The sequence below is a fragment of the Siphateles boraxobius genome, unplaced genomic scaffold, assembly GCF_051911475.1.
Source record: "Siphateles boraxobius isolate OS27281-9 unplaced genomic scaffold, OSU_SipBor_1 66, whole genome shotgun sequence".
In the NCBI taxonomy this organism is placed as follows: domain Eukaryota; kingdom Metazoa; phylum Chordata; class Actinopteri; order Cypriniformes; family Leuciscidae; genus Siphateles; species Siphateles boraxobius.
This window is the reverse complement of record NW_027509193.1, coordinates 29,950,637-29,968,922: the sequence shown is the minus strand read 5'-3', so window position 1 is coordinate 29,968,922 and position 18,286 is coordinate 29,950,637. Positions and strand designations below refer to the sequence as shown.

At 41.3% G+C, this 18,286-nt stretch overlaps 1 protein-coding gene across 8 annotated transcripts; it reads left to right on the top strand.

The window, feature by feature from the left end:
• Window positions 1-1,003: 1,003 nt before the first annotated feature.
• elavl3 (ELAV like neuron-specific RNA binding protein 3) lies at window positions 1,004-17,904 on the top strand. Of its 8 annotated transcripts, none has more exons than XM_077213491.1 (7): window positions 1,004-1,719; window positions 7,385-7,601; window positions 7,695-7,798; window positions 10,611-10,764; window positions 11,583-11,808; window positions 12,239-12,277; window positions 12,928-17,904. In XM_077213491.1, the coding sequence occupies exons 1-7, from the start codon at window positions 1,711-1,713 to the stop codon at window positions 13,253-13,255; spliced, it is 1,077 nt and encodes a 358-aa protein (XP_077069606.1). In that variant the 5' UTR covers window positions 1,004-1,710; the 3' UTR covers window positions 13,256-17,904. The 8 variants fall into 8 exon arrangements, with proteins under 8 accessions (XP_077069606.1, XP_077069611.1, XP_077069604.1 ...); XM_077213489.1 differs by having other exon boundaries at window positions 1,325-1,719; window positions 12,907-15,290; XM_077213490.1 differs by having other exon boundaries at window positions 1,325-1,719; window positions 11,580-11,808; window positions 12,928-15,290.
• Window positions 17,905-18,286: the final 382 nt, after the last annotated feature.

The window sequence follows — 18,286 nt, the reverse complement described above, 5'->3', positions numbered from 1 at the left end:
CAGAGAACTCCAGCCTAGGACGCGCGCACACAACCGTTTCCACAAGGTCATCCAAGGCCGATGCAGATGTAGGTGAGTTCCTGCGACCCGTGGTCTCCGGTGCGCATATAAACAGATGAAAATAAACACCATCTCTAGTGGGAATGACAACCCCCTCACACCTCATCAGCGAAGCGTATATTTCCATAAGCCTACATGCTCTGCAACCATCTCCTTCAACTTCACCCATACAGACACAGCGGAGACTCGCACCCATGAAGCTGCCAGCATCATCTGCATAACAGAGATATACCGAGCATGCTTCCTCAGGTCAAGGCCCTGTGGGGGTCTGTGCAGAAATAGGTCATTTGTCACACATCAAGTCCTGGGGCAGGAGATGCATTATAGATGAGACCAAACAGCCTGTCTCAGTGAGCTCTACCCACTCCCTAGACTGGAAATGGGGGGGAAGGGAGCTTGAGATAACAACTGCTGCAATCAGTGTGTCGATGTTTAATATCAGCACCAATGAGGGACAATAAAGAGACGTGTGCATTCATTCTCAAATCTCTGATTTCATTTTTTTTGCATGCGATTATACAACAATTAATAATGTGTGACATCTATATGACACTGACACCCAAGATGATGTCTTAATCCATATTGTATAATAAATAAGATGATTTTTCTCATTGTAGGCATTGGCCTTTGTGTGATTATGTAATCTACGCATTCAACACGCACCTGTTAGGATATAAATGGTTAAATAAGTACAGGCGGGTATTTAAACAGTGGGCCGTGTTATGTCCAGAAATGACCTTCACACAGTTATGCCTTCGCACGGCCGTTCTTGCATTCTCATTTTTTAACAAACGGCAAGACTTACTCAGGCCATTTACTCTGCTTTCTTAGAAAACGCAGCGCGCCAGACTACAGGACGGAATCTGAGAAGAAGGACAAATTATGTGAAATCAAGAAAGGAAAAAAGGCATGAGTAAGGGGATGAGAGAGAGAGAGAGAGAGAGAGAGAGAGAGGGGCAAAGAGAAGGAGAAAGCATGGCTCCTGTCTTTTTCTGCACCCATCTGTTCAGAGTGCAGGTGGAGCTCTATTCACTCAGCTCTGCATGCGTGTTGGGGGGCAGGAAGAAAGGGAGGGCAAAAGGAAAGAGTGGAGAGATGGTGGTGGAGGGACGGGGGGCTCTCGGTGATCTCTCCTGAAGGGGATAATGGGAGACGAGCGCATTGCAATGGCTGCCATGTAGTACCCTCCCTGCGCAATTAGCCAATCAGCAGCAAGCTCTGCCAGCCAGAAGGACACATAAAAGAAGAACATTGCAGCAGAGGCACAGAAGGAGCCTGCGAGGAGCTGGGAAATACACACACAACAGCAGATCCACAACACCCTCCCCTGGACACACCCTACTGGGGATCACTGCTTCTCTTTTTTTCTGAACCATCGCCCACGCCACACGGAGAGACATCTCTCTCTCATCATCATCCTGAAGAAAACCCCCTTCTCCTCATTTTCACACTACTGAGGAAACCTACAATCGCACGGGCTGAGATTTCCTGGGCGAAGACTGTCGTTTTTCCTTTTTCTTTTTTTTTTCTTTTCGTTTGGAAAACTGACATCTGCATTTCTCGAGCCACACCACGGCAAAATATCTGCGAGTCGGCCTGAAGACCTGCAAATCGAAGGACCTAGATCACTATCATCTTTGTACATCAAGAATGGTTACTGTACGTATACCTTCTCTCTTCTTCTTCTTCTTTTTTTTGGTCTGTCTCATAACAAAACAATAACAGCACCACCAGAAAATCAATTGTAACAGCCTCACAGCATGTAGCTACTACAATCAGTGCAAGACATTCAAATTGAGAAAGCAAACATATAGGCTAATTAGACATTAAAATTAATCTTAAAATATAGGCTATTTAAATACAAGCGATTCAAATAATAGGCTATACACAACATTTGGTCAAAAACGCAAACATACTAGCACATCTAATCCCGGATTCCGTAAATAAGATGAACGATTACCCCAGGATTTAAATAATGTGATACAGGCATGCGCGACCATCGCTATAGCCGAGCTCGCTTCGTTTTCTGAGGGGAATCAAAACATTGCTTTCTCCAGCCGTACGAATCATTCGTCTTGAATCGTAATGCGTATATACGCGAAACCCTTCGCAACATCCATTAATTTCTACATCCGTTAATTAAACGCATTCAAGCGATAATTAGCCATTATTAACATAGAGCGCTGAGGAATTCCTCAGAAATAGCTGAGGTGCGGCGGAGGCAGAAGGGCGTAAGAGGGCAGATTCCTCGTTCAGAAAGGATGCTCGAGACTGAATCTCTGAGACAAAACACGATGCCTCGGAGGCTGAGAGCCCATCGAGAGCAAAGGCAAAGAAAAGGGTCGAGTCACTCAGAGGGGGAGGGGAGATATTATGCATCCACTGGTTTGGATAGAATCAGGCAGGACAAAATTCCTAAGGCTTGCGATGCTACATAAGAGATCGCGAGAGAGGAAACTGCCAAATGTCACGTATGGAAACGGGCAAATGTCATCGATTTCTTCTCGAGTTGCGTTTCCGTCCTTTTCTCTCCAAAAATATAACGACACTGAGAGTGTAAATAAGCAATATGAGGGGAATACAAAGGCCTGAGGGAAAGCGTTTTGGGCGTGTCTTCTCGAAAAGAAGACAGCAATGGCACGAGCTCAGAGTCACCATCTTCACGTAGATTTTCTGTGAAAACAATAACAACAGCTCATGTAAATACGAACAGGTGTTTGAAACGGATCCATGAATGAGCGATTAAAATGTTAGGATTAATTTATGACGTTTAACTCTTCAGGCCTGCTGTACATGAAGTGTATTGTCAGGTTAATCGTCTTTGTTTCTTGCCAGAAGACGTGATAGCTAATACTAAACGCTAGATTCGTTACAATGAAGGCTCAATTTGTAATTTAATACTATTAAAAATTACACAAACCTCAAACCTGTCATTTTGCGTTTGAGGTTAGAGGCCTCTGTTCCTGACAAATTGTCTGCTGTGAAGGACAGCATGCTTTGTTTTTATAGTGACCTCAAAGAAAAGGCTATACGAATCGACGCGCTTTCCTTTAATTTAAATTCTCAATAGATGGTGTGATGGATGAACGACGGGCCCTTCGGCTTGTAGTTCCGCAGTCCTCCGTGAGCACGAGCCTCTACCGCAGTGCCAAGCACATAAAACCGTTGAGTCAGATAACCTTCTCCAGGCGCGTACACAATTCAAGGACAAGGACATCACAACGATACACAACACAACACAACGGTCTAAACATACGAGCTCCTCACTAGCCGTTAATAAAGAGGGTTGTCAATCAAAGAAAAATACGGCGTTAAAAAAAAACGTTATGGTGCACAGTATTTAATCTGTCAGGGGCGTTACGCACGTTATAGGATCACAGGCCTCGTTTATTGCGAATCGAACCGCTCATTATACAGTACTGATTTTATAGGCAACTTAATGACATTAACTTCTAAATATTACGGCAAGACCATTTAAGTTTATATATATATATATATATATATATATATATATATATATATATATATATATATATATAGGAAAGACTATATATGCATTTATTGAATGACATTATTGATGTTTAAAGGTATATGAGCTATATTATTATGTTTTCTGTATTATTTATTATTATTATTAGCCTAATATTAATAAATTGTCTTGTAGAAAATCTAAAAGTGAAGGCAGTTGCAATGTTCATTGTTCCCGGAGAGCCCGCAGCCTCTGGCCTCGACACAAAGCGCTACTGTTTACATTAATATTCATAGTGCTGCCATGGTCTCTGTAGAGGAGGAACGGGTGGCTCTTTTGTTCGGTTGTGTCAATACGTTTATTCAGCAAAAAGGAGCTCGGATTTGTGAATGCCCACAGAGCACACGCGCACTTGTCCAATCAAAGGACGAGAGGATAACGATTTTAAACGATTCGTAGAGGTGTTTATTTATAAAGACGACATCAAGAGCTTAATGTCCACTTGATAAAATGAAGTCCGCGGCACCGAGGATATTTTGAAGGTTGTTGTCCATGTCGAGCCACTCCCGAATTCAGCACTCTGGATAGCAACCAAAGAGTATAGCATGAACACTGCAAGCGCCTTTCCCTCTGTTAAACGTTTTCTGGGGTCTTGCAAAATTACTAATAATTTAACATAGTAGAAAAATTAGAAAAAATAATAACGCTATTAGTGAAGATATAATGAATAATTGTTCATTCGCGCGATAAATCGATTATCTATCGCGCTGCAAATTTCACGAGCGAAATTAACCCGATTCACCGAAAAAAACAACAACAACAACGATAATGGTTTATCCGTTCAGTTTTGACTTGTGTCCTGTTGTTTTACAGCTGCCACTGTGATCCCTTAAGCTGCAGTGAGAGTGTGGCTAATGCCTTTTGTTTAAGATAATCCTGTAATCGGTTACTGAAACAGCCTATTGGCAATCTAGCGTTCACATTTCAGTCAGGATGCTCGTCCAGACGCGTACGCTTATGAAATACAAATTATAAAAATTATGGTCTGCATTAGGCATTAGAAATGTCACGAATACAGATTAATGGGCTACAGCCCAACGTTAACAGACAATGCTGGGAATCGCTGGCTGACCCTGGCAGTTTGAAAATTAACGTTGACATGATACATACAGCAACAGATTAGATCAGCCTTATGCTTTATTTGTTTACCTCACAGGATCTTGTGCAAGACTGTGTTTATTTTAAGAAAATGGCTTCCTCACTCACTGCACAGGGACATTAAGGAAGTGACGTGAGCCGATACTCTTCACAGTCAGATTGCTCTTTATCTCATGCTGCTTTCAGGCCTGTTTGTAAATAGCGTTCTCTGGCATGATGCGTTTATGACTGTAGGTAATGGAAATGTATTTTAACTTATAATTCATCTATATTTTTATTTCATCTAACAAATTTGGCAGCAGTTAAACCAAGTGGCTTCTTACATTTGTGTATTGTGACATTCAACAGGACATTTTTCAGGGGGAAAAAAATCGAATGAAATTTCCCCTTCTGTCTGACTGTCAAGGCTTGACAATCATTTCAGCAGACTCTAATTACAGACTCACTAAGAGGAATCTTTGCAGTCATTTATCCTGATCAGCGCGCTGGTGGGAAGGTAATAGGTTTTGCGTATACGAGATGAAGGGCTCTTGTTTGCGTGTGAGTCTGGGTTCTTGTGTAGGCGATGCTGATGCAGTGCATTAAATATTGAGGGAGAACTCTCCCAGAAATAGAAAAGTACAGGCTGGGACAGGAACGTCAAAGCCTGCTTCCATGGCCACGTTTTGTTTCGTAAGCCCTATTTTAAATAGCGTAAAATTCAGGGACAGTTGATAAGGTGTGTGATGCTTAAGGAGCACAGTGGGAGGGTGTGTCTCGCCTGTCTCTGCGAGTCATGTATTTTGGGATGAAGCGCTCATCCACCTCTACCTCTGCTGTGCTGGCGACAGTATCTGGGCTGTAAGACAGTGTACGTGTCAGTCTGTGTGGCCGAAGAGCCAGTGCGTTGTGTAACTCACTACATTTGTCGCTGAGGATGGGTGGCTTGCCATAGGGAGGTTTACTTCAGTTCACGAATCACATTTGCCCTGATCCTGTCACATTGTGTCAAGACTCGCTCTGTTTGTGTCAACGCTTAGACAGTGCCTGTTTGAGTAGGTTTACATTCTGAACCCGAGATTTTTCCCGAACTATACAGGCTATGGGCTACTGCCACAAAAGATGCCATTTTATCGCTATTTGATTGATCAAACGAACGACCTTTTCTTGGAAATTCCTGCTCGGGTGACAGTGAAATTGTCAGTTTTGCCTAGATCCATGTTTGCAGCGCTTTAATAACTCGCCTCCCTGAGCTTTCTCCTTGTCAGTGTCAATTTGCCTGAGATATAAATTCTGGCGGCCCCGAAAGCTTATTTTATTAATGCGAGACAAAAAGTGATTTTAACCGAGCACTAGTTCTCGAACACACAACTCCAAGCGCATACACAACATGCACACATATGTGCGAGGTTTGCTAAAAGTCAAGAAGCCAGCCAATAGCAACAGTCGTCAAGCTGCTGTTACCTGGGCAACTTGGTTTGAGGTAAGGCTCAAGGCACGAATAAATCATTCCACTGAAGAGACAGAGAGCGTTAGAGAGGCAATACTGAAGGGAGAACAAAAGAACAGACTACCTACACTATTAGGAATTCACCTGTTTGCACATCTAATCGTTAATGCTTAATTGGATATCATTATCATTTCATTTATTTTCAATTACATTCCTACTATTAATTATTTGCATCATACACTCTCAAAAAGAAAGGTACAAAAAGCTGTCACTGGGCTGGTACCTTTTCAAAAGGAACATATAATGGGTGCATATTGGTGCCTTAAAGGTACATTTTGAAAAGGTTCCAGCCCAGTGACAGCTTTTGCACCTTTTTTTCCCCCTGATAGTGTAAAAACATAGAGGGACACTTGTGGCATATGATTGTGCCTGTTGATTGTGTGTGTGTGTGGGGGGGGGGGGGGATGCATTGTTGATTAAGACACCCTGTTCCACCCCAGGGGCCATTCCGAGGGAAGAGTGCTTTCAGTCAACTTACGATGACTAATTTATGGACATATATTACACATGCCCATTTGTAAATTCTAGAGAGTACCAGCCTTGGGGAAAATTATTTTTAAAAAATCAAAATAAGTCACAAAAGATATAAAAAAGGATGGATTGCTTGCGGTACGATGAGGAGAAATCCAGTCGTACGTTGTGACAGAAAGGGACCGTTAAAGACAGAAGTAGTGTCTACAACCTGCATACATCTGTTCGTTGAAAATACCCTATAGGCCAAATTAAACATCATGTGCTCCACAGCAACACGGATGAACCGAAGACCCAGACGCGCACACACACTCTCACGCTTTTCACATAAACAAGGTGCCAACGCCATCTTCTCGTCTTTATTTGTCTAGACTACCATTTTTTAAAAGAAATAAGAACAATTATGTTAGCAAAGTTGAAATGACAAGTATCCTCATGCCCACACCGTCATCCTCTCAGAGGCTAGTGACGTAACACTGTGTGACCCTGGATAAGCATAAAGGGGGGCTGGGAAAGAGTGAAAGGACTGTGACATCTGCAGGGCCAGGGGCTGATGGAGAGAGTTGAAGTGAGGGAGGAGGTCATAAGAGGAGGGGAGGTGGGATATTGTTCTCCTGCAGCCCTCTACCCCTCAGACACATTGATTTTTAACCTCTCAAAGAGGACGCCCCTCAAATTATGCGTTTTCACCCAAACTGCACTGTCTTAGTCTTAATTTGTAATTTTTCCACCTGCAGATAATTAGCACCATGGAAACTCAGGTGTCCAATGGTCCGAGCGGAACCAGCCTGCCAAACGGCCCCGTCATTAGCACTAACGGTGCCGCGGACGACAGCAAAACAAACCTGATTGTCAACTACCTGCCTCAGAACATGACCCAGGAGGAGTTCAAGAGCCTGTTCGGCAGTATCGGAGAAATCGAGTCCTGCAAACTAGTCAGAGACAAGATCACAGGTAACAACGCAGCATATCTTGATTCGGTAGGAAATGTTTTGCATTAAAGGGTGTTTTTTTTTTTTAAGTGCATTCTTGTTTGTCTTATTGCAGGCCAGAGTTTGGGTTACGGCTTCGTAAACTACGTGGACCCCAATGATGCCGACAAGGCCATCAACACGCTCAATGGTCTCAAACTGCAGACCAAAACAATCAAAGTAAGAGAACCCGTCCTCACCGAGCCCAAGCTCCTCAAATCGCTCGATGGGGAGGAAGTAGGGAATGAAGCAGAGCCCAAGACAGACGTGACAGCAGGAGGGGAGGTGAAAGGGAGGGGCGGTGGGAGGAATCGTGGCGGGGACAAAAGGAGCAGAAGAAAAGAGAAAGCGGAGGTCAGAAAGCAAAGGGTTGTGTGCAGAGGTGATTGTGATGGAAATGTAATTAGGGAGACGCAATGTGAGGCTTGGAGGTCAGCGAGTAGAGCCCCATCTGCCTCCAATCTTGGCTAATTAGGGCCTTCTTTGTGCCCAATTCAGCTGGGTTTTGGGGTGGGGAAAGGTCCGCTTGGGCTTCTGAAAGTGAGAGATTAAACAGTCAGTCCGCTTCTCCACCTGATCACCACACATCAAAGATCGCAACAAATCCGCAAGAATCCGCAGTTAAGCAGCTTCTGCGGACTTAGCGTGTGCTTGCATGCATTCATATAGGAGATATAGATGTAAATTGTATGATATAGCCCTGCATACAGAGCAGTTCCATTCCTTATAGTCTTTTCCAAAACATACAGTCTAATCACGCACTGTTATTCCGGTGAATAATGACTGCAGGCCATGGGCGAACATTATTGGCGTAGTTATTTAAACCGATTGCTATTGTCCTAATCGTCTTGTTTGTTCAGTGGATTCATCTAGCATCGTTCTGTGACATTCAACGTTCGTGTGCCCACTGCCCTCAAATCCTTAAGCTGGGCAAATGTCATATTTTCCATGTCAATACAGCATTGTTAGAAAGGTAGAGACGATAGCGAGGATGGGAGGGAGCGCGGGAGGGAGGGTGACGGGGCGCAGTAGCAAAGGCTAGGAGGGAGCCGAATGCCAATGACAGGATTAGGAGCCATATGGGCTGCAGGCACCATCTGTACTGTGGGAGAGAGAGGGAGAGGGTTAATTATGGGGCAGCATCCCATCCCTCCAATAGATCTCCCCCCTCCAGTCTCTGCTGTATACTCACCCACTCACTGCACAATTACACCCCTACCTCAACAATACCGCTGCTTAGTCATACTGGCCTGCAAGACTTAAACACGCATATGGTGGAAAAACACATCATTCTGCCAAGGTCTGATGGCGAAGCATGCTATAACTTGACTGGGCGTAGTAGAGTGTCTTGAACACGTTTAAAATAGACTCCTATTTTTTATAAAAACAAGTTTACTCGCTTAATTTTTATTTTTTTTGCTTTAATCGCACACATAAAAGGTCATCAGATTCAAATCTGTGAAATTAAATGCTTTGTTCTAGAGCCCGCCATTGAAGAAAATGGTTAAAGACAGAAAAAAAATATATTAGTAAATAAGTAAAAAGAGCACTGGAAACAGGATAGGGTTGGGGTTATAAAGGGTTAGGCTTTATAAAGCTAATATAAATGTTAAGAAAAAATAATAATTTTTTTTATATTAAATTATATTCAATATAAAGTTAAATGAGTTAGATTCAAAATATATTAGTAAATAAGTGTGTGCGTGTGTGTGTCTGGGGGGGGGGGCAGTAAAAAGAGTGTAAGGCTTTTAGGCAAGTAAATGTTTAGAAAAATAATAAAAGGTAAATATAAAATTACATTATGTTATGTTAAATTAATTTAGATGAAAAACACCATTGGAACAAAGACTATAACATATATTTTTGGAAAGATAAAAAATAAAAATAAAAAAGTAAAAAAGAGATAATATAGAAAAATAAATAAAATACAAATGTAGAAAAAAATAGAAAGAAAAATATGAGTAACAAGATTTTTTTTTTAAATAAAGGTTAAACAGTTTTTGTATAATAATAATATCAGTAACATGTCCACATATAAATGAGAAGTATAAATTGCATGTGTAATGCTGCTGAATAAAAACAATCGAGAGTTTTTGAAAAGTGGGGATTGTGCTTTTCCATTAGCATGAATTGGTATTGAGCTTTTTATTTAGTATTTAGTGAGGGCGTGTTAGGGAGTTGTCAGGGACGCTGGACATCTTGTAATCTGTTTACTTGGTTTGCCGGTTGCCAGAGGAGCAGTTTCCCCTTGAGAGAGAAGACAAAGAAGAGATGGAGAAGAAGGAGGGGGCCAATCTCTTTATCTCAAAAAACCACATGCGCAAACACTGACACCATCAATCAAAGTCAGCCCCTTTCCACCAGAAACTCATAAATATACATATTTTATGAGAAAAATCTGTTCGCATCTCAAATACGACTAAGACGGCTCGGTGGGGGATTTTTAGGAAATATAGAGGGGAATATAAAAATGAGATGAATATTTAAACGTCAAAACAAATGCCTAATTGGACTTTATATTGACATGTATATGACACATCCCAAAGCGGAACAGGTTCTAAATGCTGCTGTCTCGTGGAAAATCACCGTCTAGAAAACAGCCAATATCATCAAATTTTCCTCACGACTCCCTGAGGGAGCTGGTCTCAAATCAGCTCAGAGGGTGTCGAAGTGTTTTGGGGGGTGGGGGAGTGTGAATGTCAGAGTGGGTTCGTGTTTCTGCTGTCAGGAGCACTGCGAAGCTGAAGTAGTGTTTAATAAGAGAACCGGGTTTGGTTCAAGTGCAGAGACGTGGATTTCAAGGAAGGAGGGATGAGAGAGAGTGGGCGGATGTCTCGCCTTTGAGCGTGGCACTGCTGTGACATATCCGCCTCGACTACACTTGAAAGTTTTGCACTGCTGAGAGTTTTAGGACTGTCACAACTGTCTTGATGCATGCTTCTTAATAATATTACAAATCCCAAACTGCAGCTCCAATTTTTTTTGTGTGTAGGTGTCCTACGCCAGACCCAGCTCAGCTTCCATACGTGATGCCAACCTGTATGTGAGCGGGCTGCCCAAAACCATGAGTCAGAAAGACATGGAGCAGTTGTTTTCCCAGTATGGAAGGATCATCACCTCACGCATCCTGGTAGACCAGGTCACAGGTAAACGTTACCTCACTTCCACAAACAGCGTACGCACCCTGGGGGAGGATTACAAATCTAATTAAAGCTCTGGATGTGACGGGGAAAAAAATAGGGTAGGCTATATGCTTCACAGTTAAAATGAACTCAAATTTGACCCCATTTATATTTTTAATGCCCATTCTTGGCTGTGTTAATTTAGTATAATTGAAATAGTATTTATGATATTTTGAATTAGTTTTTATTTTATTTTTGTTTTAAATTTAGCTAAAGTTGTAGTCATTTTTTGTATTTTTTAATGGCTATATTAGTTTGAATAAATGTTACGTTAATCAAAAGCCAAATTCCCAATGGAAGTCCCGCCCATATTTTTTTTCTCTTTAAAGGGTCATGAAATCCTAAACTAAATTTTCTGAGATTTTAACAGAGGTATGTGGTTTTGAACATCATTGAAGACAATTTTAGCATGTGTTAGATTTAATTGTAGGGGAAAACTGGTGAAGTTTGATGTTTTTTACGCAATTTTAGTCTTCCGGATTTAAAATCTACATTGTTTTTTAATGACTATATAATTTGAATAAATTTGATGTTAACCAAAAGCCAAATTCCCAATGGAAGTCAAGCCCATATTTTTTTCTCTTTAACTATACTGTAATGTAATGGTTTTTTTGTTGTTGTTGCATGCTTATATTAACTTTTTTCTGTGTCTGCTTTATAGAGTAGATCATAAAGCACTGTAGTATAAAGTCTGGTTTAGCCCTGTGTCCACATGACACACTTATCTGCCATTTGTTTTAAATTCACGGTGCTTACATTACGTCGCTTTCTGTCCGGAGCAGGTATATCGCGCGGAGTAGGTTTCATTCGGTTCGATAAACGAAATGAGGCAGAGGAGGCCATCAAAGGCCTGAACGGTCAAAAGCCGCTGGGTGCCGCCGAGCCCATCACCGTGAAGTTCGCCAACAACCCCAGTCAGAAGACGGGACAGGCCCTGCTCACCCAGCTTTACCAGACAGCTGCTCGTCGCTACACCGGCCCTCTGCACCACCAGACTCAACGCTTCAGGTACTGCCTCCACCCTCAGCACACACCTCTACCGCTGCCTACTCTCCCTCTGACGGTTTTCCTTTAAACTGCAGCACGTTCACGCCATCAGGGGGATTGACAAATCACAATGGGTCTAACTGAGGCAGTGTGTACATTTTTAAAAGGACTGCCCTGCTTAAGAGATAAAACACAGTGTGCCTGAATCAGTCATGGCACGGATGCATTCAGAAGCACAAACATGCGCGCAGTACTCTCGATCCATCGCCTGAGGGCTCTGTAAGCACTGCGTCAGTGCGATGGGCGAGTCGCGCCTGCTGATTGGTGGATGCGGCGCCCGGTAAAGAGCTCCCCCTGGTGGCTAAAGTGGCTCCATGAAAACGCTTTGCTCTGGTTGTTGGATCTTGCAACTAATATCTTCACCTCCGTCACTCTCCCTCTTGCATTGCAGACTCGACAATTTACTAAACGCCAGCTACGGAGTTAAGAGGTAATTTAAAAAAAAAGGTGTCCTTTCAAAAGCATCCATGCCTAAACAAGCTCAAACAAAGTGCCCGGAATACCACCTGCTGACTTAAGAATTAACATTCGAGATTGATTTGAGAAAACACCATTTCAGTAGACTAGATTGACTTAGCTGATATCACAGCAGGACATTCTGGCATGGCTTTGTTGAACCTTTTTGTTCTTTTGGTTGATTCCTTGATCAAACTGTATTTCTGTATTGAACTAACATTATTATTTTTTTTCAGTTTTGGTTGCTTTAATGTTCTTTTTTTCCACCAGCATGGACATACAAGGTTCCGTTTGCGTCTCCTCTGTTAGTTCCAATTTTCTGTTGATTTGTTTCTGATTTGCCTTCATCCCTCTCTAGGTTTCTGTTTTGCTTAGTATCGTGATTTTGTTGAACATTGTGAATTCCGTGTACTATTTCTAACAGGGAATATGACTAGTTTGGTTTGGTCACCAGATAACATGACTAGATAATATGATAGATGGGCCATTTTCTTACATAGGCTGTGGAGATCGAGCGTCTGCTTCTCAAAGAGACAAAAATGGCAGGAGCATGTGGTAATGAGAAGCACGCTGTGCTGAACTTCAGAATGACACCCATGGTAGCTCTCCTTCTTTCCTCCCCAGATTCTCCCCAATAACCATTGACAGCATGACCAGTCTAGCCGGCGTCAACCTGACCGGGCCCACTGGAGCTGGCTGGTGCATCTTCGTCTACAACCTGTCCCCGGAAGCTGACGAAAGCGTCCTATGGCAGCTCTTCGGGCCGTTTGGCGCCGTCACAAACGTCAAGGTCATCCGTGACTTCACCACCAACAAATGTAAGGGCTTTGGCTTTGTCACCATGACCAACTACGACGAGGCAGCCATGGCTATCGCCAGCCTGAACGGCTACCGCTTGGGTGACCGTGTCCTGCAGGTCTCCTTCAAGACCAGCAAGCAGCACAAGGCTTGAAGGAAGGCCTAGTCACTACTGCTCTTTAACATGTAGGGGGAGCTACTGAGCTCCCTGTACATTCACTCTACATGGGCCTGGACTGAGTCTCTCTCTAACCCACATACACACACACACACGCGTTTAGTTGTTTCGAACAAAAATACACAAGTAGAGTTGTTTTTCTTTTCTCTTAACACAAGATGCTAGTCCCAATGTTTGCCTGTATTGAATTAGCAGAGGTGTGAGGCGAGGCTGGGGAAATCCATGAGGAGGGACAGTCTAATGAATGTGACAGAGAATGTCTGCAGAGATTTAATTTAATTCAGGCAAAGTAAGAACTGGTCAAAGAAAAAGAAAAAGTAAATCAAATATGTGCAATTTACCCAAAATATTGCCCCGGTAACTCTCCTGTCTGGCTTCAGAGGATGTAGTCACTTTTTTACACTTGGGCATTTTGAATCAGTGATTTTTTTTAAAGAGAAAAATGGTTAAAAACAGTGTTCTCATATATATTATGATATAACTATATATTCAACATTTAAGGTGGTTATAATAGCCAAAAATGTAAGCATTTTCTAGAACTTTGAATACGGTTTCCTGGCTCTACATTAGGTTGCAACCTTGCCTTATGGCACCAAACACACACCTTACTCGAGGTTCAAACCCAACAGCAACTGAACAAACTGTGTGGATGGTAGTCACAAATCGAGAGGTCACCCGGGGGTCATCACAATCACCTCAGCACGCCGAAAGACAACTTTCATCACAGAGACACTCACACACCAACACACACACACACACACACACACACACACACATACGGACCTCCACCGGAGGGCATAGCAAAACTTCACAAAAAATGGCAACCTAGAATCCCCTTGTATCTTTCCACTGAGTTTTATAGTTAGAATTTAGAATCTATTCCACCACATGCAGTTGTCTGTGTAACTAGGGGCATTTCGACAGTGTGCCCATGGCGATGGTATTTGGAATTCTTTTGGAAGTCTTTCAAACCAATTATGAAGTCCAGCCGCAAAATCCAGAACTGTATTGGATCATTTTAAACAGCTTTGAATGGCTTGAGAGTTGGAAAGGCTCTGCGTCAGCTCTTTGAGACGTACATGTGAGCCGTTATGGAGGTCAGGGGCCACTGGGATTGGTCGCCCCTTGCTCTTCATAACCTCTCAGATACATTTAGCTCCATTCACTAAAAGGAATCCCATTATAATTCGCTTTTCCCAAACCCCAGCATATCTAAACAGCTACATATCAAACATAAAATCAAATTTAGTGTCCTCAAGACCCTTTTAAGCAAGTCGCAGCCACATGAGCTAAACAAAAAAAGATTCTTTTCTCAAAATACTCATAATTTGAGTATTTTGAGAAATGTAAAATTCCCTAGATACAGTAATGACAATGCCCGAGCGGTCCACAGCCCTGTGATAAAACAAACTAACCGTTCCACGGGGAGAGACATTGCTGTAAAAATCGCAAAACTTCACATTATATGAAGAAAAGAACTGAAAGATGTAAATGTGTGTTCAAATCAAGTGACATTTTGCTTTTCTAAATAACGCTGTGTTAGCCAAAGAGGACAATGATCTCTTTGAAAGGATTACATTAGAGATTAATATATTTTTATATCTACGGAAAAAACAAGACCTTGTGCGACATTTTTACAGATTCTTAAATCGTGAAAATCTTTGGACACACCGCATGGCTTTTATTTTCAGAGTTTTCAACTTTGGGGAGAGAGGGCCAGTCTGCGGTGTAAAGGGAGGGGATCGAAGGGTTGGGGACTAAGACTTACATGCAGTGAAACCATTTCATTTTCAAAAATACAAAAACAAAAAAAAGAAATACGAAACATTCAAAAACAAAAAAAAGAATCAGCAGACAGGCAAATGTATGCATTACGCAAGAAAAAAGATGCTATGGTTTCTCTAAAGTGAAAAATGTTGCTTCAATGACGGTGCAGTGAAGCTCTAAATGGCGTCACATCGAACACTATGAACACCCAGAGCATTTCATCTCGTATTGGCAAAAAGAAAAAGAAGAATCACCTTAACGCTTCAGCATTTTCAGTGCGCCAAAAAGTTAAGAAATTGACATAATACAATGTAGCTGCACTTATCAATGTAATCAAATCTCACACAATAATCCATAGTGAATTATATTCGCCAGTATGTCACCACACAAGGCAAATGTCTATCATTGTACTGTTTACATTTTTTTTCTTGTTTATTTAATTTCTGCAACACATATCTTCTCTATTCCACCATCATATCGTCAACACCTGATTTTTCTCCTATGCACAAGCACTAACCAACCAAGGGATTTTAGCTTTGTCACTGATGAAGAGAAAAAAAAGTCAGTCCGAAACATTTAGCAAGAGTGTGACCGCACACGCACACACACACTTACACACATATTATAACATATCAAAGTGTCTCAAAACTCTTTCCATTCCCATTGTATAAAAACTGTGATATACCTTGAACCCCTCTCAGCTTACAACGCCACATGAACAATCGCAAAACATTTTTCTTTCGCTAATGCAACTCATCCTGGAACTCATCGGTGGTGTGCCCTAGAGGAGACAAAAATCCTAAATGTAAAGATTCGTACACCCTCTAAAATGAGCAACGGGATAGATACAGTAACCAGGGCAACACAGTAGTGTGCCTGGAGTCCGAAAGGGGGAGGGGGGGTCTTCAGCGTCGTCCCTCTGGCTGTGTCCCAACGAACCCTTTAGCTACACCACTTACCCCATTCCCTCTGAGAGCCAAGGACAATGGCAGGAAACAAACATACTGCACCGCTTGAGCAACTTCAATAATAATCATTTTAAAAAAAGACAAAAAAACTTTCCTATGGAACAGTAAGTGCAATGTGCTTCGTTTTTATATTGACTGAGAACAAAAGATATATATATTTTTTAAAAAAGAAATTAAACGTCACACTGAAATGGTTTGCAGAATAGTGAAAGGATCAAATGTAATGAACAACAACAAAATGAAAAAAAAAAAAAGTGTTAACTAACAGATTCATTAGAAGAATCAAACAAGCACCAAGAGCTCTGGTCTCTAAAAATGTCCATTATCCCTTCCTCCGCCCCCTTATTAGTGCTCTGACCATGCAAGCTAAAACAAACAGCCGTCTATGGTACCGAAAAGAGCAAATCTAAAAGACCGTGAAAGGAATACCGTCTAAAATATCATCGGTTTTAGCCCATGTTGATTTCAGAATATCATTTTTCCTGTAATTTATTGATTTCCTTTACATATCAGAATCACACGTTAACTTAGCATATTTGTGTTGTTGATGTTGCCATAGAGAACACACACGTGGGTCAAATATTTTGTTTTGTTTCCTTTCATTGGGTACGATTTCTTATATTTGTTTCCATTATTTATAATTAGTTGCCGTTCTTACAGTGTATGCAGGTTTTAGAATTAGTTAGAATTATTTCTTTTCAATCAAAATGTGTTTAATTGTGTTTGTAAAAGTCTGTGGTAGCTTTTGTTGCAACATAAATAATTTAAACTGATAAAAAAAAAAATCAATATAGCGCCAATGAACTTGTATTATTTGGGCGACTTTAAGCTTGTAGTTTTAACTTATTGTTAACTTAAAAACTATTTATTATCATTATTATGATTATTATTATTGCCTCGTATGAAAGTATGTTTTGTGTATATTTATGGTTTATTTCATTATATTTGCAAGTTTAAATACTTTTCATTTTGCCAAAATGTGGTTACACCTTTTTTGTTTTTCTTTAAAGGGAACAAATAGATTAAAAAAATAAAATAAAAAAACAGAACAAAAAAAAACTGCTTTAGAATTACAATTTGGGAAAAGTTCTCCATAGGCAAAGAATGCACTGCTATATTAAACTAATTGAAGTGTATAAACATACATGCTGTGTGCTAGATGTTATGCCTTTAATGCCTGTGTTTTGTTTGTCTTGTTAAATGAAAACGTTTTGATTATTTAATCTAATCACAGTCTTGTTTTTCCAGCCACGTTCAAAACCCCATAGTGAATCGGGGCCCGGGGCGGGTCTACGCTCTGGTCCCGCAGCCAGGCCTTAGGCTCAGCGTCCCTCGCCAAACACCCCTCACCCCGCTGCCATACAGAGCCGTGGAAGTGACTACGAGAGCTGTCTAGGAAATAATAGAGTCGTTTGGGGGGGCTCGAAGATTAGCAGAAGATTGGCTAAGAAAGCGCAGCGGGGGAGATGGGACGGGCGATGGCGCTGAGCTAGATAAAGGGGTCAGTGGTCACTCTGTTTCTCAACCAGTTGTATTTTGTGTCAGTTTATTTAGGAGGGACACAGAGTTACTTAGCAACGTTCTTCTGAAACCATTTTCCAGGAATAACAGAATAAAACAAACGAACAACAATAATAATAAAAATAAAAAAACGATCAAATGCAAAACTCCTGATCTCAGTGTCTGTGTGTCACGAATAAAAATCTCATACTTCCAAACATGAACAAACACACAACAAAGGGGAAAACTAAATAAATAAACCTTTCAGTTTAGTTTAGGATATTTATTACTGGGATTTCAGCTGAAGACGCTTGAGGACTTTTTCATGGAATTGTTTAATTATTTGTACTTTACATGCCAGAAAAAAATAAACGATATGAATCTCTGTTTTCTTTGTGCGTGCTTTTTTTTTTTTCTGAGGGGTTTTGAACAAGCTCATAACACGCTGCTGCAGTCATTCAGGACAAAATGAAATTCTTTCATCCAGTTTTATCATTGTCTGTAAAGTTAATAAACAGCTTGATATTTAACGGGTCCACAACTTCAATAATAAGGAACAGATAATGCTAAGGATCATAGTCGAGCATGTAACACATTAACCCCAGTTAGTCAACTGGTTGTCCATTTCCTACAGTAAAGACAAGTACTTTTGTACTATCCGATACCCTTTTGTAGTGCAATAGTGTTCACACTGACAATTACAACAAGAAAATATTCAATTGAAATACCTGGATGATGCACTTAAGGCCCGTTCACACCAAGGACGAGAACT

What these genes read in the sequence shown, in the direction of transcription:
- elavl3 (XM_077213488.1), top strand. An exon ending in CACCAGACTCAACGCTTCAG is followed by an intron (nt 11,809 to 12,238) that starts GTACTGCCTCCA and finishes CTTGCATTGCAG; the next exon opens with ACTCGACAATTTACTAAACG. An exon ending in GCCAGCTACGGAGTTAAGAG is followed by an intron (nt 12,278 to 12,906) that starts GTAATTTAAAAA and finishes CACCCATGGTAG; the next exon opens with CTCTCCTTCTTTCCTCCCCA.